This window comes from Cibotium barometz, chromosome 59 (assembly GCF_041138505.1).
Source record: "Cibotium barometz isolate CiBa-2024 chromosome 59, ASM4113850v1, whole genome shotgun sequence".
NCBI lineage: Eukaryota > Viridiplantae > Streptophyta > Polypodiopsida > Cyatheales > Cibotiaceae > Cibotium > Cibotium barometz.
This window is the reverse complement of record NC_141104.1, coordinates 4880569-4904089: the sequence shown is the minus strand read 5'-3', so window position 1 is coordinate 4904089 and position 23521 is coordinate 4880569. Positions and strand designations below refer to the sequence as shown.

The following is a 23521-nucleotide window of genomic DNA, read 5'->3' as shown; positions in this document are numbered from 1 at the left end:
GTAAGGAGGATGAATGCAAAGAAAAAAAATAAGGCAAAGGAAATCTAGTCTAGGATTACCAAGAAAATAGTGGGTTTGATGTATAGTATTCGAGATTCAGGACACAAGTTGAAGAACAAGGTCCTTGGATATTCTAAAAGATCAACCGAATGATTTTTTGCCAGGTGAAAAATGCTAGGTGAAACGATTAATTGCAACATGCTTAGAGAGATGCTTTCACCACGACAAAATGGCTAAACATCAAGAGCATCAATTGGCTAGAGTGGGAAGTTGTAAGGTAAGATTCTTATGCAAAAGCATTGAGCTCAAAAGTGAAAAATACTAGGTATGCTCAGTTGCAACAAGCTTTGAAAGTTGCTCTCATTACAAAAAATGGTTGAATAACAAGAGCATCAATAGGCTAGAGTGTGAAGAACAGGTTTGAAAGCAGTATTCTTCTTGCATCCCTACTATGATGTAAACTAAAGATGGGCTATAAGCCATAAAACCATTTGCATTTTGGGTGTAGAACTGGTCTATTCATAATGACCTTGTGCACTTCAACATAATGACCTTATGCACTTTCTGTGTGCTTTAATTGGTATTAGAGCAAACCATATCATGCTTTCATGTAACATTGGGATTTAATCATAAACCTGAATTCACCTACTCTAATGCTTTGGTCAAAATGTGTTAATGGATATCACATGGAAATTGTTAGTTTCATATCACTCAAACATACCAATTAGAATTGGTCACATGGCTAAATGTTATTTCTTGCAAGTGCAGGAAATGATCACTATGCTAGAGTTTCTTCTAGGACATGCAAGGAAGAAGTGGGGTGGTAGGATGAAGGCACCCAATGCAACACTAATTAGGATGAACAGAGTGCAATTGTAGCAATTACAGCAGGGATTCAGAATTGTCTTATTAACGTAAGGGCCTAGTTAGGACTTCGTTATAGACTCAGTAAGGGACAATCCATTTCTGGTTATTGGAGAGCTCTACTGCAATAACCATCGCAATTGGCCTTGTAAAAACAAGGTTTACATTGAGGGTATGAAATCAAACTGTCCCAGAAAACAGCCCTTGCAGTAAGCCGTGCCATGTATTGTGAAACTTATTGGAAGGAGTATTGCAAACCGGTGAAAAACTATACAACATAGAGGGGATGCGAGATTATTACATGGAGAGGCCTTTTCTTATTGTCACACCATGCACCTAATTTAATGGGCAGACTAGGAGACCGAAGGTTTCTCGGGGTACTTGCCGCCCGCGTAGTTCAAGGTGGTCTTGTAGAGCGGGAGTCCTTTGACATAGTAGTTCAACAGATACTCGCTGAACTCCACTTCTCTGAAGAGGGGTGGATTACCTTCACTGCAGAGAGCGGGGAGAGGGCTCACTTTCACATCCTCGCAAGGACCGAAGAGACCGGCGAGGGAGATTCTGGGCTTGTCTTTGTTAACGACGACTCTGTGTTCTACACTTTTGTACTTAGCGTTGGTCATGATCTGCACGCACAGAGGATTAGCGCTTCTATTTACGAGTTAGAGCTGGTACAAGAGAGAGGAGGGGGGTACCTCGATCTGGTCTGCTATGTTGATGACGAATGCGTTGGGAATGGGTTTGACGGCCACCCAGAAGTCGCCCTTGCGGACTTGGAGTCCGGGGACGGCGTCAGGGAGGAGGAGGGTGAGGCTGTTGAGGTCGGAGTGGGCGCTCAGTCCGAACACAACGCTAGGATCGGGACACGGAGGGTAGAAGTTGCACACCAGAACCAGGCGCTCCAGCCCCGGCATCGCTCCGCTTCGCACGTGCTCCTTGCTCAGTCCGAGGCTTTCGAAGATTGCCTGGTAGAGAAGTGCGGCGAGCTTGTCGAGTCCGACTTGATACTCGAGAAGCTCCTCTCTGCAGGTGCAGGTCATGCGTGTGATACGATTAGGGCCTCGCCAGCATAGCTAGAATATACAGCGCAGAAATTGGGTATACGTACCTCATGACCTCCGGGGCGATGGGGAAACCGTCGCAGACTCCTGGCCGCCGCCTAATGACGAGCGCGTCCTTCCAATCGCGCGTGACGCCCGTGCCAGTTGCAAAGGAAACACCGCAGTGGGCGTCGCTGAAGGGCAACTGGCTTTTCGCCTCCATGGGGAGTTCGTAAAAGCGCCGGACAGCCTGCAAAATCTTGTCTGCATCGATCCCATGATTGACCACCTGACAAGAAGAAAAACGATCGGCAGTCGACGTTGTACTTGGGAAAGAGAATCAACAGCTACCAGCTAATTGATCGTCTCATTACCTGAAAGAAACCCCACTCCTCGGACGCACGACCAATCTGGTCGACGATGTCCGCCCACCTCTCGGGCTTCTCTGCCTCGGACACGTCTATAACCGGGATCTCCAGATCGTTATTGTCAGTACAGCTACGGACTTTGTCGAAGACAGGGCGCTCGTCCGCAGACCTCACGTAGGATTCGGGTACCTCCGTCAAGCCGGCGTCTAACATGGCTTTCACGCCACTCGCGTGAGCAGCTGGAACCATTGTGTGAGGATGGAACATGACGTACGGAAAGCTACTTGTTGGGTGGATGGAGGGAGAGCAGTAAGTAAGGACAGCTACAAAAATGGAGAGAGCAGGGAAAGCTAATTATAATGGAGAGACATTTATGTATGCACGTTATCGTAACAATCCCACGAGCTCTGATCGGGGTTGCACCGATCGCGTGAGCTTTAGTTAATAATAAATAATTATCGTCTAACATTGCTTTATAATTAGGCTTATATTAAATTACGGGTTTATAAGAAATAGAACTTATACTAGAATGAATTGAAAGTCTATGCATGATTATTTAAGCATGATTATTTCAAGGATAGAAATGAATCTAGAGTGTAAGAGAGTTGTACCTTTTATATATTCGATTACAATGATTCTCTACAATGAGAAACAATGCGAATGGATTTAAATATAATTATTCTTTCAAACATAATTAGGGTTATATTAAATTACGGCTTTATAAGAAATAGAACTTATAGTAGTATGAATTGAAAGTCTATGCATGATTATTTCAAAGATAGAAATGAGAAACTTTCTTGGAAGGTGTTCGAATCAGTGTTTTTGAAGATAAAAATTTCATAGAAACATTGGAAAAAATTTATTTAATAAGTTATAGAGGATATAACAACTTACTTGCAAGTGTTGTACAACTTTATTGGAAGTGCTGAAATCATTCTAAAAAAGAAATATTATTGCTCATGCTATATGGTACCAAGCAATTTAAAAGTAGTTCCAGGAGTCATATATCTTGAATTAATTAGTGTCAATTTTAAACACACAATGCAATTGACTGATGGGTTGAATACATACTCATATGACATTGGGGAAGCACACCTACATGATGGTAAAGTGTTAGAGATAAAGAAATGTAGATATGATTGATGGAATTAATATTCACGGATAAGAAAATTTTACCTCAAGGTATGATGCATTGAGAATAAAACAATAAAAGCGGTGTTTGAATATCAGAAAAATAAAACTATGTAAACTCTTGAAGTTTCCCAAATTGTTGTAGATATCTTGAAAATATTGTAATCTCTACATCACAAAAATAATTAGACTAGAACAAAGAATTTAGGGTGTCTTCTAAGCCTTGAAAGGAGGTCTTACTCCCAAAAGTTAAAGCTTTTTAAGGTTTTTTTTAATAAAAAAAACCTTAAGGTCACATGATAGAAGTTTTTGCTAATCGTTTCTCCGATCTCCTGGTTTATAGAAGGATTTGATTCATACTTTTGCAAAGGAATAAGGGTATACCTATACATAAGCTTTCAAAACCCTTGCATACAATTTATGCTCAATGTTTTAGGCCATTATAAAGTTTTACTACATAAGCTTTAAATTTGAACAAGATTAAAAGATTTTGAAAGCTTTATAGCTTAGCTAAAGAAGGTTTTCTTTATTTATATAATTAAAGCTCTTAAAGCTTTAATTTTAGCTTTGAGGTAAAGCTAATTAAGACTGTAAGCGGCTAGCGCATAAGAAACATGGAGATCAATTCAAATGCATTCATCATCACAGGCTTAGTTTCTTTTTCCTCAGTGACTAAGTGTTCTACGGAATCATTGAAGATGACATCATCATTCTCTAGAGTAATGTATAAGGTATATATATATTGGGTTTAAGCTTTTTTAATCTTATAATAATACGCTTTTCTTAGGTTTTATCTAAGTTTTTTAGAAGGACGATTAAAGCTATTAAAAGCTTTAATTTCAACTTTGAGGCAAAGCTATTAATAGCTACAAGTAACTACCGCATAAGGGACATGGAGCCCTCATATTTATAAATAAACATTAAGCTTTAATTTTATGAAAGGCCTTTACCATTGAAAACAGCACGCAGCAACCATGGGAAAAGATTAAAAAAAAATCAATAACATTATCCAACGCGTGGTTTTTTTTTATAAGCTCATAAAGCTTAATTAACAAAGCTTTATAAGCTTTGGTTAATATCAACCTGGAGTGATCCGCGCAGCACGCAATAGAAAACAAAGCAAAAAGAAAAAAAAAAGAAAAAGAAAAGAGTTGCTGCCCTTCAACTGAAACTGCCGGCAGTTGCTGTGCCTTCGTCGATGGCCAACGCAAGGGAGAAAATGAATGAGGCGCTAATGAAGCTTGGGTAAAAGAATTTAGCATCCAGCGCTCAATTGAGGAAGAGAAAATTTGAAAAACAACTCTCTGAACAATTCTCATCCCTCCATTATAGGAATTGAACATAGAGAAAGCTTAGCAATCCTGAAATCAAGGTTATAGTCTCCTCAACTTGCTGATTCTATCTATACGGATGGATTATGAACCAGATTAGTGAAATTAAAGGTGGTTTTGCAAACCCACACTTAGTTTTCTGGTGGGAAACCTATTCATTTTAGCTTCTTCTCCTCCAAGCACATGCCATCCCCACTTAAGGGGCATATGATAAGATAGAGAAGTGCTAGAGTCAATGGACATTTTAAAGGTATGAGGCACCCAAGTGACTTGTTGGTTGAAGAAAACCCTATCAATCCTAGAAGAGGATCCAAAGAATTGCAGGCTAAAATAAGTATGTCCCAGGTGTGAGTTCCAATCTCCCATCTCCCAACCATCCCTTAGACCTATATTACCTCTCAACCCTTCCCATTTCATCTTTTCATGGCCCATCAGCACAATGCTCTCCCCACACTTATCCCTTTGTTTCTCTACCATATTGAAGTCCCCTATGAGAATGCAATGCCCCTGGCAGTTTAAGTTAGCTATCCATTCCCACATCCCACTCCTTACCTTGTACTTGTGAGATCCATATAAGTTAATTATCAAAATCTTCTCTCCTTCCAACACAATCTCTACTACCAAAATCCTCCCATTAGGATGATTGGCTATGATACTAGGGCATAAGCTATTTTTAACAATAGTCATGACACCACTAAACCCACCATTCCCCCCATACAAAACAATCCAATCCTTCAGCTTGTCTTTTCTCTCAAAACTTTAGACCCAAAAAGGTTTTGTTCCTAAATGGCTAAATAGACAGATCCCAATCCTTAATCAGACTCCAAAAAATAACACTCGTCTTTTTATCTTTAATTCCCTTAATATTCCACGAACACCCACTAATTTCAATAGAAGAGGGCAGTCTCAGGAACCATCTCCACCTCTTCTCCACTACCCCCTTGATCCCCTTCTTTTTGAATCCCTTCAAAGCTTCCTCAACCTACCAATTAAAGCCCAATGATGTACTCTAACCCTTTTAACCCACTAGGAGAAGATTATAGTGGAACTTCCACTGTTCTTTTCTTATCTGTTTACTTCACATGAAAATGACATTCATGCAATCATAGTGCTCCATATTTTCAATACTACATTACATATTTAAAAAATAGCTTTTGAAGAGAGCGTTATTTCAATTATACATCGAGAAAATTAATTATTGAATATGGATGTGTTAGTCTCCTTTATGTACATGCCAATCATATCCTCTTGTAAATTCTATCTCTTGCAAACTAATGCTTCCACAATCCTCTCCTGCTTTCCTTAGAGTTTATTCTAGCCATCCAAGCGGTATATTGTTAGGGAGTTGTGCAAGCTCAAGAGGGTATAGAAGTTGTATGTGACTTCTTCTAAATTTTTTCTATGTGGTTGATGTCTCCACTTATGTTTATTTATATCTATCAAGTCATTTTTGCATTTCTGGAGAATTCGATATTCAAAATATGTTGATCTTGTCTCATCCATTTTACAAGTTATCCATTTGCCTTGTGGTACCTCTCAAACTATTCATTCATCCTCTTTATTATGCCAAAGTCTAGGTATGTTAGGATCAATTTTTTTGAGGAACTCAGAGATGTACACCAATGATTCTTGTAGTAAAAAACCTTCTACCATGCTCCCTTTTGGCCCTACCATTGTCGAAAAAAACCCTTCAAGGTTTCATGAATCTCTTTAAGGAAAAACATCATGAGCTGCTATGAGAAATGTTAGCAATTGCAACCTCCTCAATTACATGTAGGAGCAAGTACATTTGAATGGTGAGAATACTCATTAAAAAGTTCTTCTCAATCAAACACATCACTTCTAAGGAGTTCATTCTTGCATCTTCAATTGTTTGCGGGTTTATCTCCTTCAAGGATATCCATTGAACTAAGGCATTGATCTTGTAAATAACACTCCTAATATCTTCACTTATGAAATCTTTAATTGCAATAAAAAAGCACAATTTTCAATGTGACACGTGTATGTTGGTAATTAATATATATATGATAAAGGAGAGAGAAAACGAGTTGTATATACCTAAAAACTTATGCCAGTCATCATGAGACTTTAGGCCACTTATTATTTCAAGTAAATACATCCTTAAGAAAATTCATGCATCTTGTTGATGTATGAAAGTACGAACTAATATTATTTACTCTTATATCGCTATCCATATAGCTCTTGTTACACCTGTAGCAACTATGACTATCAAACCACTCGTTGCACAAGTGCTTATGCTTGATGGTAGAACATTAGAAAAAGTGCGTGCAGGTAGTAGAGGCACTAATCTAGGCTACTAGAGCAAAGGAAGAAGAGACTTTGAAATTGGCAAACAACAACGATTAGTATCCCAAATGAGTCACAAGCTAAGACTGCACAAGTACTGCCTCGATGAAAGAGCTAGGCTTGCAAATGTTGAATCAACGTCCTCTAATAGATGATTGGGAGTATGATGCATCAACAAAGACACTTGTGGATTCTCGCTACAGTCCAAGCTTATGGTTTTAGTTGGAAAGGGATTGTGTCTACCTTGATGAAAGAGCTAGGCTTGCAAATCTTGAATCAACGTCTTCTCATAGATGATTGGGAGCGCATCAACAAAAACACTTGTGGATTTTCGCTAAAGCGCAAGCTTATAGTGTTAGTTAGAAATGGATTGTCTAATAAATATTTGGGGCCACAACAAAGGAGGAACAATTTTAGGATATCTACAATTGCATTTATAGGATCATTGAACATGAGAGAATCCAAAGATCTATGGTGCAAGTTGGGACATCCAAAGCAAGAATACCCACAATGAGCAAAATTGTAACACCTCTTGTGAGCCTACCGGATCCTAATTTTGTAGCATCACATAGCTATACCATGGACTAACCCACAAGGCCATTCAGGGACTCAAGAGCATACTAGCATGAGATTCACCTTCTTAGATCCTAGAGTTGTCCACCAACTTTTCCATGACTGTACCATTTAGAATCTTGCCATTGCCATAGTCATACCAACCTCAACTTTTGCCACAGGCATACCATTCTCATTCAGTGTTGCCATGAACATTCCAACCTTAACTCCAAATGCCAAGGCCATTCCAACCTCAACCTCAACTACCACAGCTATACCAAACAAAAGACCCGCCCGTACCAAAGGAAGCCACGCCCGTTCCAACCTCTACCACGACATGACCCTACCATTTAACTCGTATTCCATCTGGCATGTGATGGGGATGAAACTTTTCAAGTGTGGTAGACCCATGGAATGACTTGAAAAGTTTCACCCCTTACCCATCTCAGTAGGGACACTGGATAGGTGTAATGTCTTACCCATAGGGGACCCTTTTTTCCATATGCAAAAAAGAGCGGTTGGCAACACACCATCACACCCATCCCACATCTGATGGGGATGAAACTTTACAAGTGGGAGGAAAGAAGCTCCATGGACCCACTTGCAAAGTTCACCTCAAAAATTTGATGGGTGTGATGTTGTACCCAAACATGCTCTTTTTTGTATGTGGGACCCCTTAGGCCACTCGCAAAAAAGAGCGGGTGGTAACACATTTGTCATCCGATGGGGATGAAACTTTGTGGGTGGGAGAAGAGCAGCCAAATGGACCCACTTTAAAATTTCCACCCCCATCATGTTCTAGGATGATATCCTACCTAAACCTACTCTTTTTTTGTGAAAGACTCCTTGGGCCGTATGCAAAAAATATTAGGTGGCAAAAACACACCGTCGATCTAGTGGCAAAAAAGATTGGGTGTGGCAACACACTGTCACACCCATCTGGTGTTAAATGGTGATGAAGTTTTTCAAGTGGGAGGAGAGAAGCCCTATGGAACCACTTTCATAGTTTGAATGTCAGATGGGTGTGATTTCCTACCCAAACTCACTCTTTTTTATATATAGGGTATCCGTTGGACACTTTATACAAAAAACAAGCAGGTGGTGGAAACACACCATCACACCCACCATTCGGCATGCATCTGCTGGGAATGAAACTTTGTGAGGGGAGAGAAGCCCTATGGACCTACTTGTTGCAAAGTTTCATCCCCATCACATGCTAGATTTATGTGATGTCATACCCAAACCTGCTCTTTTTTACGTACGAGAGCCCCAAGGCCATGTACAAAAAAGAGCCATGTGTGGCAACACACCATTTTACACATCCGATGTCCAATGGGTATGAAACTTTGTAAATCTGGAGAGAGAATCCCTATGGATCCATTTAAAAAGTTTTAGTGTTACATGTATATATTATATTATATTTTTTATCATTTAATAATCGTAGAAAAATATACTTAATTTAATTTGTACAGGATTCAGCTTAATGGAATGTGCAAATGTGCACAATATTATTATATGTGCGAATGCGCAGAAAGTTATTTGATGTAACAAGGCCCATTAGAAATTATATTTGGGCAAAGATTTCTATATGTAAAAACCTTAGGAGATTTCATATGGTTAATAATATGTAAAGCAAAACCCCTAAAGTGGGAAAAGCAAGCCCAATTTGTACGCACATCTATTCTTATCTCCTTGGGCTATATTTATGAATACAATTCTCGAAATACTCAAGTCATGGGGGGAAGTGCTTGAGGGGAGAGATTGCACCCAATCTTATCTTTTGTGTGGTATTCTCTATCCTTTTTCACTCTTGATGGTGATGTTACTCTATTTCTCTTGCCTTGTATTATGCTATGTTATTTAGTTTTCAATTTAATTTAAGTCTTTGTTTCAATTTTGATGTAATTTGTGAGTTTTTAAATGATTTCTTCAAGAAGTACAAAAGGGTCCCATGACATTTACCCCAATCGAAAACTAGGTGGGTGTGATGTCCTATGCAAATCCGATCTTTTTTGCATACAGGACCCTTTGAGCAGGTGGCAACACACCATCACACCCATCCAGCTTGATAGGGAGGCAACTTTGTAAGTAGGGCTGAGAGGAGCCCCATGGACACAGTTGAAAGTTTCATCCCCTTTAGGATACCCATGGATGGGTGTGATGTCCTGTTCTTTTTTGCATACAGAACCCCTTGGGCACTATACAAAAAAAAGGAGCGGGACCATTACACCCATTTAGCATCTCTAATAGGGATGAGACTTTGCAAGTGTAGGGACAGTAGTCCCGTGGACCCCTTTGAAAAGTTTCACCTCCATCAAACATTGTATAGGTGTGATGTACTACCCGCTCTTTTTTGCATATGGGACCCCTTGGTCTATATGCAAAAAACACTAGGTGGCAACACACCGTCACACCTGTTTGGCATATCCAAATGGGGGTAAAACTTTGTAAATGGTAGGAGAGTAGACCCATGGACCCACTTGTAAAGCTTCACCTTCGTCGAATGCTAGATAGGTGTGATGTATCCAAACCTGCTCTTTTTTGCATAGGGGACCCCTTGGGCCATATGAAGAAAAGAGCAGATGGCACACATCCCAATGGGGATAAAACTTTGCAAGTGGGGGAGAGTAGCCCCATGGACCCACTTGCAAAGTTTTACCCCCATCAGATGTAGGATGCATGTGATATCCTACCCAAACCTACTTATTTTTCCATATACGAGACCCCCATCAAATGCAAGATGCGTGTGATATCCTACCCAAACCTGCTCATTTTTCCATACGATACCCCTTGGGCCACTTGCAAAAAATACTAGGACGTGGCAAGATATCATCACACCCATATGGCATCATCTAATGGGAATGAAAGTTTGTGAGAGTAAGGGGAGAGAAGACATATGGTTCCATTTGCAAACTTTAAACCCCATCAAAAGCTGGATGGGTGTGATGTCCTACATAAACCTGTTCTTTTTTGCATAGGGTACCCCTTGGGCACAATGCAAAAAATAGCGGGTGGAAATACATCATCACGCCCATTCACCATGGGGATGAAACTTTACTAACATTGGGAGAACAACCCCATGGACACACTTACAAAGTTTCATGCCCATCAGACATAGATGGGTGTGATGTCCTACCCAAACATGTTCTTTTTTGCATAGAAGACCCCTTCGGCCATATGCAAAAAAGAGCAAGTGGTAACACACTGTCACACCCACCTTGATGTGGATTGAAAATTTGTAAGTGGGGAAGAGAAGCCCCATGGACCCACCACTTGTAAAGTTTTAACCCATCAAATGGGTGTGTTGTCCTACAAAAACCTACTAATGTTTCCTTATGAGACCCCTTGGATTACTTGCAAAAAAGAGCAAGAGGTGGCAACACATCATCACACCCATTTGGCATAATTTAATGGGAATAAAAGTTTGTGATTGAGTAGGGGGAGAACATACCTATAGACCCACTAGCAAACTTTAAGCCCCATCAAAACCTGGATGGGTGTGATGTCCTACCTAAGCCTGCTCTTTTTTGCATAGGAGAACCCTTGGGCACTATGCAAAAAAGAGTGGGTGGCAACATATCATCACACCTGTTGGACATGAAACTTTGAAATGGGGGGAGAACAACCCCATGGACCTACTTGCAAAGTTTCACCTCCATCAGACACCAGATGGGTGTGATATTCTACCTAAACCTACTCTTTTTTGCATAGGAAATCCCTTGGGCCACTTGCAAAAAAGAGTAGGTGGCACCACATGGTATCACACCCATCCAGTGTCTGATGGGGATGAAACTTTGCGAGTGGGGGAGAGCATCCTCAAGGACCCACTTGCAAAGTTTCACCCCCATTATATGGGTGTGATATCCTACCCAAACGTGCTCTTTTTTACATAGGGGACCCGTTGGGCACTATGAAAAAAAGAGCGGGTGCCAACACACCCTCACACCCGATTGGCCTGATGGGGATATAGCTTTCCAAGTGGGGGAAGAGAAGCCCCATGGACCCACTTGTAAAGTTTCACCTCCATGCAAATGCAACTTTGCAAGTGGGGGAAGGGAAGCCCTATGGATGCTCTTGTAAAGTTTCAAACCCATTAGGATGTTGGATGGGTGTGTTGTCCTACCCAAACCTGTTCTTTTTTGTATATGGAACTCCGTCGACACTATATAAAAAAGAGAAAGTGAAAACACACTATCACACCCATCCGCCATGTTTGATAGGGAGATGAAACTTTACAAGTGTAGGAAGAGCAACCCCATGGACCCCCTTGCAAAGTTTCACCCCCATCGGACGTTGTATGGGTGTGATGTCCTACCCAAACCCACTCTCTTTTGCATACAAGACCCCTTGGGCCATATGCAAAAAAGAGCAGTAGCAACACACTGTCACACCCACCCATTTGGCATATCTGAGAGGAGAGCAGCCCTATGGACCCAAATGCAAAGGTTTACTCCCATCTAGATTATTAGGGAGGAGAGCAGCCCTATGGACCCACTTGCAAAGGCTTACTCCCATAAAAGATGGGTATGATTTCCTACCTAAACCTACTCTTTTTTGCATAGGGGACCCCTTGGGCCATATGCAAAAAAGACCAAATTGGTAACACACTGATGCACACCCATATGGCATATCTGATTGGGATAAGCGAGGGGAGAGCAGGCCCATAGAACCACTTGAAAAGTTTTACTCCCATTGGACATAGAGGATGGGTGTGATGTCCGGCCCAAACTTGCTTACGAGACCCCTTGGGCCACTTAAAAAAAGAGTAGGAGGTTGTAGCACATCACCACGCCTATCCTCATCATGTAATGAGGATGAAAGTTTGTGAGTAGGGGAGAAGACAGACCTATAGAACCACAAAGTTTTAACCCCATCATCGAGGGTGTGATGTCCTACCCAAACCCGCTCTTTATGCATATGGGACCCCTTGGACATTATGTAAAAAAAGAGTGGGTGCCAACATACCGTCACACGCATCTGGCCAAATGGGGATGCAACTTTTTAAGTAGGTGAAGAGCAGCCCCATGGACTCACTTTGTAAAGTTTCACTCCATGGGGATGCGAGATGGGTGTGATGTCCTACTCAATCCCATTGTTTTTTTCATACTGAACCCCTTAGGCACTAAACAAAAAGAGCAGGTGCAAACACACCATCACACCCATCTCGCATGTTTAATAGTGATGAAACTTTGCAATGTAGGGCGAGTAGCCCCACGGATCCCCTTGCAAATTTTCACCCCCATTGGATGTTATATGGATGTGATGTACTACCCAAACCCACTCTTTTTTGCATATGGGACCCCTTGGGCCATGTGCAAAAAAGAGCAAGTAGTAGCAACACATCATCACACCCATGTACCATATCTGATGTAGAAGAAACTTTGTAAATGTGAGGAGAGCAACACCATGGACCCACTTGCAAAGTTTCTCCCCCATCGAATGCTAGATGGGTATGATGTCCTATCCAAAACTACTCTTTTTTGTATGGGGGACCCCTTGGGCCATATGCAAAAAAGAGCAGGTGGTAACACATTGTCACACCCATCCTGATGGGGATGACACTTTGCAAGTAGGGGAGAGTAGTCCCATGGTTCCACTTGCAAAGTTTTACCCCCATCGGGATGTGAAGTCCTACCTAAATGTGCTTTGTTTTTGCATATGAGACCCCTTGGGCCACTTGCAAAAAAGAGTAGGAGGTGTCAATACATTGTCACACCCATTCGCATCATCTAATGGGGATGAAAGTTTGTGAGTAGGAGGAGAGAAGACCTATAGACCTGTGTAAAAACTATCAATCACATTGGGTGTGATGTACTACCTAAACCTACTCTTTTTTGCATAGGAAACCCCTTGGGCACTATGCAAAAAAAGAGCGGGTGGCAACACATCCTAACACACATTTGACACATGAGGATGAAAATTTTACAATAAGGGGAGAATAGCCCCATGGAATCACTTGTAAAGTTTCACCTCCATCAGATGCTAGATGTGTGTGATGTCCTATCTAAACCTGCTCTTTTTTGCATACAAGATCCCTTGGGCCACTTGCAAAAAAGAGTGGGTGGAAACACACTATTACACCCATAAATGGAGATGAAACTTTACAAGTGGGGGGAGAGAATCCTCAAGGACCCACTTATAAAGTTTCACCCCTATCGGATGCTAGATGGGTGTGATGTCCTACCCAAACCTGCTCTTTTTTGCATAGGGAACCCCTTAGGCACTATGCAAAAAAAGAGTGGGTGGCAACGCACTATTAAACCCATTCGGCTTGATGGGGATGCAACTTTGCAAACAAGTGGGGGAAGAGTAGCTCCATGGACCCACTTGTAAAATTTCATGTGGGGAAAGAGTAGCCCCATGGACCCACTTGTAAAGTTTCAGTCCCATTGGGATGATGGATGGGTATGTCCTACCCAAACGAATTCTTTTTTGCATAGGAACACCTTAGGCACTATATAGAAAAGATCAGGTGGAAAACATACCATCACTCCCATCCGTCATGCTCGATATAGGGATGAAACTTTGCAAATGTAGGGAGGATAACCCCATGGACCCCTTGTAAACTTTTACGCTGTCGTGACGTGGGCGGTGTCGCTGGGAAAGTGCGAGACTTCTGGCTGTGAGAGTAGCTTCCAAAATCCCAAGCATTAAATGTCTTCTCAGCTTGTCATAGAACAAGGTATAGCATGGTATTATCACAATCTCTTGACTCAGGCATACATTCAATGGGATGTTTTCAACAACTCATACAAGAAACACTCATCATCAACTTTGACGATACAAGACTTATGGCAGGAGATCTCATCATCTCCATAGATCATCATCAAAGATTCATCATCATACAAGATATTCACATAACATATGCTATACCTGTGTAGAACATGATTGACGATGCAACAACACCCACGAGAAAAAAAGACAACAAACTCACAAGACACGCGGCCCTCTGTGCTCGCCTCTGCACTGTAACAAACTCCCAGCCCTTGTGGCTGCTGCTCCCCAATCACTCTCCTCTTAGCACCTTTCTTCCACGAGGCGGCTCTCACTTTGCCATCCGCTGCTGCTCAGCCACCCTTTGAAGAAGCCTTTCCCTCTGCCTATCACCAGCCCTCTAGGCTTCTCTTACCATGCCACACCACCTCTGCAGCCGCCAGCCGTACCTCGACCACCCTCTAGCATCCTTCTGTTCGCCCAGTCGTCAGTCAGCTGCCAGTTGCTGCGCTATCTTCACTCACACTAGAACTATAATGCGGCCCTTTTCCTCGCCTCTGCACTTGCCTGCACAAATACCTAGCCCGGCGACTTCACGTACACAGCGCTTACCATTGACATCTTCACGTTCGCCAGCCTCTGGTGTCTGCAGCGCCTCAGCCTTTTTAGAAGCCTCTCCCAGCACGATTCCCAGCAAGGCTACCTCCTTCTGGACCCCGGTTTCCTACTCCTTCGAGTCGGCCCACTCCTACTCGTCGACCCCGGCTCTTCACTCTTACCCAGGCCCTCCCTCTCGATTATGGCCTGCCTATCCCACTTATGGCCAAGGTCTGCACACACGGTCCAGCTGCCCAAGCTCTGCCCACACGTCAAGGATTTGTTTCCTTTTTCAGCCGGCACCCCCTGCCTGTCACCTTCTCTTGGATTTCTTCTCCTTTTAACCGCTGGTAAACCCCAGGCTCCCCGCAAGACTCCTATTCCCCCAATCCTTCACGTGCCTTTCTATCCTTGTGCACTCCCGCCGCCCTTCCATCTTCATGGCGATTCCCATGAAAACGATTCCACTACTGGAATCGTTTAAAGCTTGCATAGCTTGTTTATTAAAATAAATCTTTAAAAAAACTCTCTATGTAAGATTCCTCCCCCAACCCCTTTTTGATGTCTAGTATCTTCCCCCGTAATCAATCCCTCTTCAGAAATATAAAGACCTTGTTTCTAACTGTTTTAACCTAGAGAGAGAAAATATTCTAGAGAGAGAATATTCAGATTATGAATATTTTTAGATAGAAAAATAACTCATCTTATTAAAATAAGTTCCCCTAAAACAGAAATTCAAAAAGAAATTTCCAATGTGCAATTGGAATTAATTGGAAATAGGTATAAAGAACCTTAGTCTAAGGGCCTAGATTTTCAGAAATCTTTAGACTATGGTCCAATTAAGGTTTCTATGGGCCAATAGCATCAATCCATGTGTAGGGAGGAGATAAATCCAAATTGTAAAAGAAGATACCCAAAAATGAGTAAATGCTCACATAAGATGAAGAGTTGAAAATGTACAAGGTTTATTAGTAAATAAACTCATATGTAAGGAAGAGGAGTTCTTTAAAGGAGGTGCATATTTCACATAAGATGAAGAGTTGAAAATGTACAAGGTTTATTAGTAAATAAACACATATGTAAGGAAGGGGAGTTCTTTAAAGGAGGTGCATATTTCACATAAGATGAAGAGTTGAAAATGTACAAGGTTTATTAGTAAATAAACACATATGTAAGGAAGGGGAGTTCTTTAAAGGAGGTGCATATTTCACATAAGATGAAGAGTTGAAAATGTACAAGGCTTATTAGTAAAAAAACTATGACACATATGTAAGGAAGAGGAGTTCTTTAAAGGAGGTGCATATTTCACATAAGATGAAGAGTTGAAAATGTACAAGGTTTATTAGTAAAAAACTATGAGCAATACAATTTTGACACATATGTAAGGAAGGGGAATTCTTTAAAGGAGGTGCATATTTACATGCTTGAATGAGTTTTAAACTCATAAAAATTGAGATATTTCATCTCTCCTCTCTCCTCATTCAAGTCTAGTTCCAGAAAGTTAGCTTAACTGACCTAAAAATGGTCAAAAAGTGACCAAACTGACTTAGAAAATTCTAGAATCAGTTTGTTTGGTTAGGAGCTCAAATTTTCCTATAAATAGAAGCCTCCCCTTGTTGAAAAAAAAACATAGTCTCTTATGCTTTGTTACTCTACTCCACCTAAGCCAAAATACATAGTCTCTTATGCTTTGTTACTCTACTCCACCTAAGCCAAGAACTGTGAATTCTTTAATAATTCACTAGTTTTTGACACTTCTCTCTTTCTTCAATCCCCATTGGTGGCTCCATCAACATACTAAACCAATTGATTGGTTGGGGGCCTCTACCGTGAATAAAGAATCAAGCAAATCATAAGGTAAGTATATTGAATTTTGATCTTTTCTATGATTTCTCAATGATTCTCTCTTCTCAACCCCTCTCAAGCTTGAGAAGTTTAATTGGTATGGTTTTTTTAAATGCTATCGACGTTAATTGGTGAATAGTAGTGAAGGTACATAATTTAATAAATGCTATAGAAGTTAATTTCCACTTATATTTAAATTCTAATGGTTTTTATAATTTCTCTCTCTCACTCAAGAAATGGTCATACTCATGACCCATTCTCAATCCAAATGAAGCTTTTCATAAAGCTTTTCCTTAATCCAAGATTAAGCTATTCTTGAGGCCAAATTAATGGCTTTTTGCTATGCTTTTAGTTTATGCACATTGATGATTCAATCCATTATGGATTGATGACCCAATTAGAGACCATTCTAATTATTTTCTTAATAATCCAATTAGAGACCATTATGGATTGATGATCCAATTAGAGACCATTCTAATTATTTTCTTAATGATCCAATTAGAGACCATTATGGATTGATGATCCAATTAGAGACCATTCTAATTGTTTTCTTAATGATCCAATTAGAGACCATTATGGATTGATGATCCAATTAGAGACCATTCTAATTACTTCTTTAATAATGAGCTTTATCCCTTAGAAAAAAATTGAGATTTATCAGTCATAGTAGCGGAGCTATGGCAAAATTTTTATAGAAATTACGCATAAAATAAATTCATTCAAAGCATAAAAAGAGGACTTTCTACCATATTCTAGGAACTATCATCCTAGATTAATTAAAAGAATTTTATCATGCATGGAGATGTGGATGTTTGCATGTAGATGTAGATGTATAGATGTAGATGTGGATATGGAGGTGGGATGGATGCATGTAGATGTAGATGCATAGATGTAGATGTGAATGGAGATGTGGATGTATGCATGTAGATGTAGATGTATAGATGTGGATGTGGATGTATACATGTAGATGTAGATGTATAGATACGGATGTGGATGTGGAGGTGGATGTATACATGTAGATGTAGATGTATAGATGTAGATGTGGATGTGGAGGTAGATGGATGCATGTAGATGTAGATGTATAGATGTAGATGGGAATGGAGATATGGATGTATGCATGTAGATGTAGATGTATAGATGTAGATGGGAATGGAGATATGGATGTATGCATGTAGATGTAGATGTATAGATGTAGATGAGGATGTGGAGGTGGATGGATGCATGTAGATGTAGATGTATAGATGTAGATGTGAATGGATATGTGGATGTATACATGTAGATGTAGATGTATAGATATAGATGTGGAAGTGGAGGTGGATGGATGCATGTAGATGTAGATGTATAGATGTAGATGTAGATACGAATGGAGATGTGGATGTATGCATGTAGATGTAGGTGTATAGATGTAGATGTGGATGTAGAGGTGGATGTATGCATGTAGATGTAGATGTATAGATGTGGATGTGAATGTGGAGGTAGATGTATGCATATAGATGTAGATGTATGGAGGTGAATGTGAATGTGGATGTAGATGTATGCATAGAGATGTAGATGTATGTATGTAGATGTGAATGTACGCATATAGATGTAGATGTATGGATGTGAATATGCGATATGTGATGTGAGGGAATCTGAAGTGATGAGATAGAAATGATGTGATGGGATGAGTATACATATAAATGGAATATGGAATAAGTAATGTAGATTGATGAGGGATAATGTGGAAAAATGAAAGTTAAAATAGAAATTGTATTGTAAACTGTTTGTAAATGCTGTTTGTAAATGCTGTTTGTAAATGATTGTTTTATGTCAAGAATGCTGGGGGGAGCATTTTGACCGTCTTGTGATTAAAGTCGTGATGGTAAAGTTGCAACTGCTGACGGGGAGTCAATGAAGGACGTCTCGCGTAGCAAGGTCGGCCGAGGTCTTGACCAGCCTCGGTGCGATTAAAATGGTGAGCTTCCGGTACGGTGGATGAGGGGCCAAGGAAGCGGCCTATGCGTGAAGCGCTAGGTTACCTGCGAAGGATCCTAGAGGGTGCTGACCATACGGTGCTCGGGCTCTGGGTTGCCTAGGATACCCACGCGTGCGTCGAGGAAGATATTGGAACAGAGTTGGAGTTGTTTTCTGAATCGGGCATGGATCTGGTTGATTGACCTTGCTGGTCTTCAATGGATGAGTCCATGGCCCCTTATATGGATCTGTTGGTTGATCTTGCTGATCTTCAACGAGAGTCCATCTTGATAAGTGATTATATTGCCAAGTATTAAAGGCTAGGAACTATCGAAACGGCCCCTGAGCGTTCTAGTTGCCAATGATGCCATATATACTCTGATGAAGGAATGATGGAAAATTATTAAAGGCTAGGAACTATCGAAACGGCCCCTGAGCGTTCTAGTTGCCAATGATGCCATATATACTCTGATGAAGGAATGATGGAAAATTAAGAATCAATGGGATAAATTGGAAGATGGTGATCAATGATACTATGGTTTTATTAAAGGATTGTTTTAAACTGGTTGAATCTGGTTGGAAAAAAGGCAATTTCATATTGGGTGTGTGAGTGGTGTGACTAGTTTTATTTTGCATGAACATCCGGCTAGGGGGCCTTGGAACTCTTTTCCTTGGTACCCGGGACAAAACATAACCAAATTTTTTAATTGGATCCCATCACTACAGTGGTTGGGCGGTTGGCTAACCCATGGGATTGGATGGGGTTAGGCTGGACTGATGGATCCGTAAACCGAGACTCAAACTTTTGTTTTTACGATAGAAAAAAATAAATAAATAAATCCCGGACAGTAACTGTTCTATGGATAGGAATCAACGGCTGTGCCTCTTGAATGGGGAAAAAAGCGTTGATCCCAATGATCCAAGTGCAAGTTTCTTCCTTGAACTGACTAAGTATCTTATAGATGTAATCGGATCATCTCGATCAGAAATGATCTTGACTACGTTAGAGTAAAAAGTTATCCTGGTGGAATCGCCCGTGCTTTCCGGTAAAGGAAGTTTTTCCGGGTTCGGTTTTGGAACAACCGACGGATTAGTCTCTTATCCGGATATCCGTGGGCGAGGCCCCGAGTGTGGGACCCCTGTCCCACGCGAGAAGCGCTACTTCCGCTGCCAGTACCCCGAATCCGTTGCTCGGTGGGAACAGGGATCTTACACTCTATCATTGAGATTTACTCCCGCGCTCATGCCAACATTCTATTTACCATGGGCACATAAGTTGGCACATCGCTTGTATCCAGCTCTACTGCCCGCTTCCAAGGCCCATCTCTAAATGCCCTGTATACCCCAAAAGAAATCAACCATGCCAGTGCATCACTTTGTCTTGGATCCACGTCCATAATTGAGCTCATATTCATAGGGAGTGCTTGGTCTTTTGCTAATAGACCTTGGTGACTACACATATTAACTGCTCCAACACATGCCACTGTATCTGAGTGGATACCTTCCATATCTGTCCTTGCTACTCAGGGCCCAGATTCCACATAAGTTGTTCCATGAACATGCTTTCATTGCATAGACGTGCCACAGCACATCCACCCCCTCTAAACCTGCACATCCTCCGGTATGTGCCACACAGGTCCTAGAATTCAGTGTCCATGCATTATTTGCACACCAACATTGGTATATGTGCAAGCATCCAACTAGGCGTCTTAAACCCTGTCAAACCTGACCCAGTTGGTATCACCCTAGTAAACATGAAACAGTAGAAGAATATACATAGTGCCACTCACAAGGGGTTATCCTTTGTTGAAACATAGCATGACATCTTAACCTACCCCCCTAGCCTGCAAGATATTTATATCTTAGCAATCACATCTGAATGGTTCTGCTTTCCCACCTGGATCAAATACCAACCGCTTTTGGCATATGTGCCATATCCTTTGCTCATATGAAGCCCTATCCTCACTTAGATTCCTTGCATATGCATAATTACCCTCATCATTCAAAGTGGGATGCTCTTCAAAATAATTTCCTTCAAAATTTTCCTCAGGCCATGTTTGAAGCCTTTGCACCACATATTGTATGGCCACACCAAGTAACAACTGCATTAACAGCATGGAACACACACTTGGTAACATCCCATCCAAATCTACCTTGCCCGGATCCAGCTCACCCACTGACAAACATTCATTTTTCTCATCCAAAGACAGAAAAGCATGGTCTTCATTGGCTTCCTCTATGCTATTATATACCTCTTCTTTAGGCCGTTGCAAAGTATGCAAAGCATCCACACCATGAACACATACAAAGTCCAACAAGGCATCATCGAGAATAGCCTCCAGCTCTGGATCAATCTCATCACAATCATTTGGCTTACATAACACCTGCACATCCTCACTTGCAACCGACAGTTGACTAGCATCAAGCATAGAAGAGCCCAAAGCTGATGGGGATCTATTATATATCATGAAATCATCCAATGCATCATCTAGGATAGCATCCAATTCAGGATCAAACGCATTGAAGCCATTATCATCTTGCAATCCCACATGTTCATTATCATGAACATTCATACCCCCATAGCTGTATCCATTTGGTTGCTCATATGCAGCCTCATGAGGCTCTGTGACCACACTTTGCATATCCTGCATGTTATCTCCCAGTATTTCTTGATACCTGGCTGCAGATGGGCTTAGAATTATGGGTCTCTCAACCGAGTACCCTTGAATCTATATGTCATTGAACCCTGTATGATCCAAAAGGACAGATTCAATTTCCCTCTCCAAATCATCATCATAAACAGGCTTCCAAGCTCGAGATTGTTGCTCACAAATGTGGTTGCAAGGTAACCCTGACACTGATGACATAGCATCACCCTGTTTATTGTTGGAACACCCAGTTAACATTCCAGGATAACCCAAATCCAAAGAACCTTGGCAACCAGCTTCAGAAGCAACATCACTGTTGGAATCACCTATATCAGTCACCCCCTCTAAATCAATCACACATACTTGTGGCCCATCTTGTAATATTTTATTTTCCTCACATGCATATCTCATGCATATTCATGTACACCCTCTATTAAAACCTGCTCTTCAATTAGCAAAGTAGTTGGTCCCTCGTCTTCAAGTTCAAAATCTTGATCCAGACCTTCATCACAAAAGCCACTCACATCATCCTGCTTATAAGCATCATAACCAGATAAGAATGCCGTAATGATAGCATCTTCTTCTTGTCCTAGATCTTCAAACTCTGCAATCATGCTTTTAGCAAAAAACATTGGTTCTTGTAGCTCTTCGCACATACGATATGTCACCTGAGGAATACCCTTTGAATGGGTGCTTTTGTCATGAGAATCCTCGAGTTTAGAAAGCTTACATGAGAGTTCACCCATTGTATCCTTTCTAGGTTGCAGCAAAGCATCCCTTTTAGCACTGTGAATGTCTTGCTGTTCACTAACGGCTACTTGCAGTTCCAATTTAGCATAGATAGCCTCAATGATCTCTGCATCAGTCTTGAATAGCAATTGATTATCCTCCATATGACGTAATTCCACAACTGCTTCTAAATTGGCCCGGATTGTTGCTGGAACACTATCACAGCTCACATTATACCTCATTTCATCACCCTTTTGCTTTTTCTTTTCCCAAGTAAGTTGCTCCTGCTTTAGGTTCATGGAACTCGCATAAATAAGTGCATCTGCAAAATCACTCCATCGTTTGGAGTGATACTCTGCTAGTTCCAGCACTTCATCTTTTAAATCAGGACTTATAAGGTGTGCAAAAGATGCAATCATCATGTTTTCTGGAACCCCTTGATTCTTCATCTCTGTCTCGTAACACCTTAGATAGCTTTCTAGATCGAAACCATCAAATATATTGACCCTGTCATATACCAATTGCACCGCAATTTCCACCGCTTCCTGAATTCGCTTTTCTTCTTCAATCTTCCTGAACTGCTCTTCAAGCTCTTTCATCTCTGCATATAAATGCTTCATTTTGCTAGCCATCTCTACGTACTCTCACCCCAGCGGTTTCACGTCGGGTTCACCAAAGATGTCGTGACGTGGGCGGTGTCGCTGGGAAAGTGCGAGACTTCTGGCTGTGAGAGTAGCTTCCAAAATCCCAAGCATTAAATGTCTTCTCAGCTTGTCATAGAACAAGGTATAGCATGGTATTATCACAATCTCTTGACTCAGGCATACATTCAATGGGATGTTTTCAACAACTCATACAAGAAACACTCATCATCAACTTTGACGATACAAGACTTATGGCAGGAGATCTCATCATCATCTCCATAGATCATCATCAAAGATTCATCATCATACAAGATATTCACATAACATATGCTATATGTGTGTAGAACATGATTGACGATGCAACAACACCCACGAGAAAAAAAACAACAAACTCACAAGACACGCGGCCCTCTGTGCTCGCCTCTGCACTGTAACAAACTCCCAGCCCTTGTGGCTGTTGCTCCCCAATCACTCTCCTCTTAGCGCCTTTCTTCCAGGAGGCGGCTCTCACTTTGCCGTCCCCGTTGCTGCTCAGCCACCCTTTGAAGAAGCCTTTCCCTCTGCTATCACTAGCCCTCTAGGCTTCTCTTACCATGCCACACCACCTCTGCAGCCATACCTCGACCACCCTTTGGCATCCTTCTGTTCGCCCAGTCATCAGTCAGCTGCCAGTTGTTTGCTGCGCTATCTTCACTCACACCAGAACTATAATGCGGCCCTTTTCCTTGCCTCTGCACTTGCCTGCACAAATACCCAGCCCGGCGACTTCACGTGCACAGCGCTTACCATTGACATCTT

General features: G+C 41.3%; 1 protein-coding gene across 1 annotated transcript; it reads right to left on the bottom strand.

The window, feature by feature from the left end:
- Positions 1 to 882: 882 nt before the first annotated feature.
- On the bottom strand, positions 883 to 2579 carry LOC147605402 (jasmonate-induced oxygenase 4-like). The gene is made up of 4 exons (XM_086793533.1): positions 2279 to 2579; positions 1973 to 2193; positions 1560 to 1887; positions 883 to 1490 (listed from the first exon to the last, which is right to left on the bottom strand). Exons 1-4 carry the CDS (start codon positions 2537 to 2539, stop codon positions 1218 to 1220), a joined length of 1083 nt encoding a protein of 360 aa, XP_086649659.1. The 5' UTR covers positions 2540 to 2579; the 3' UTR covers positions 883 to 1217.
- Positions 2580 to 23521: the final 20942 nt, after the last annotated feature.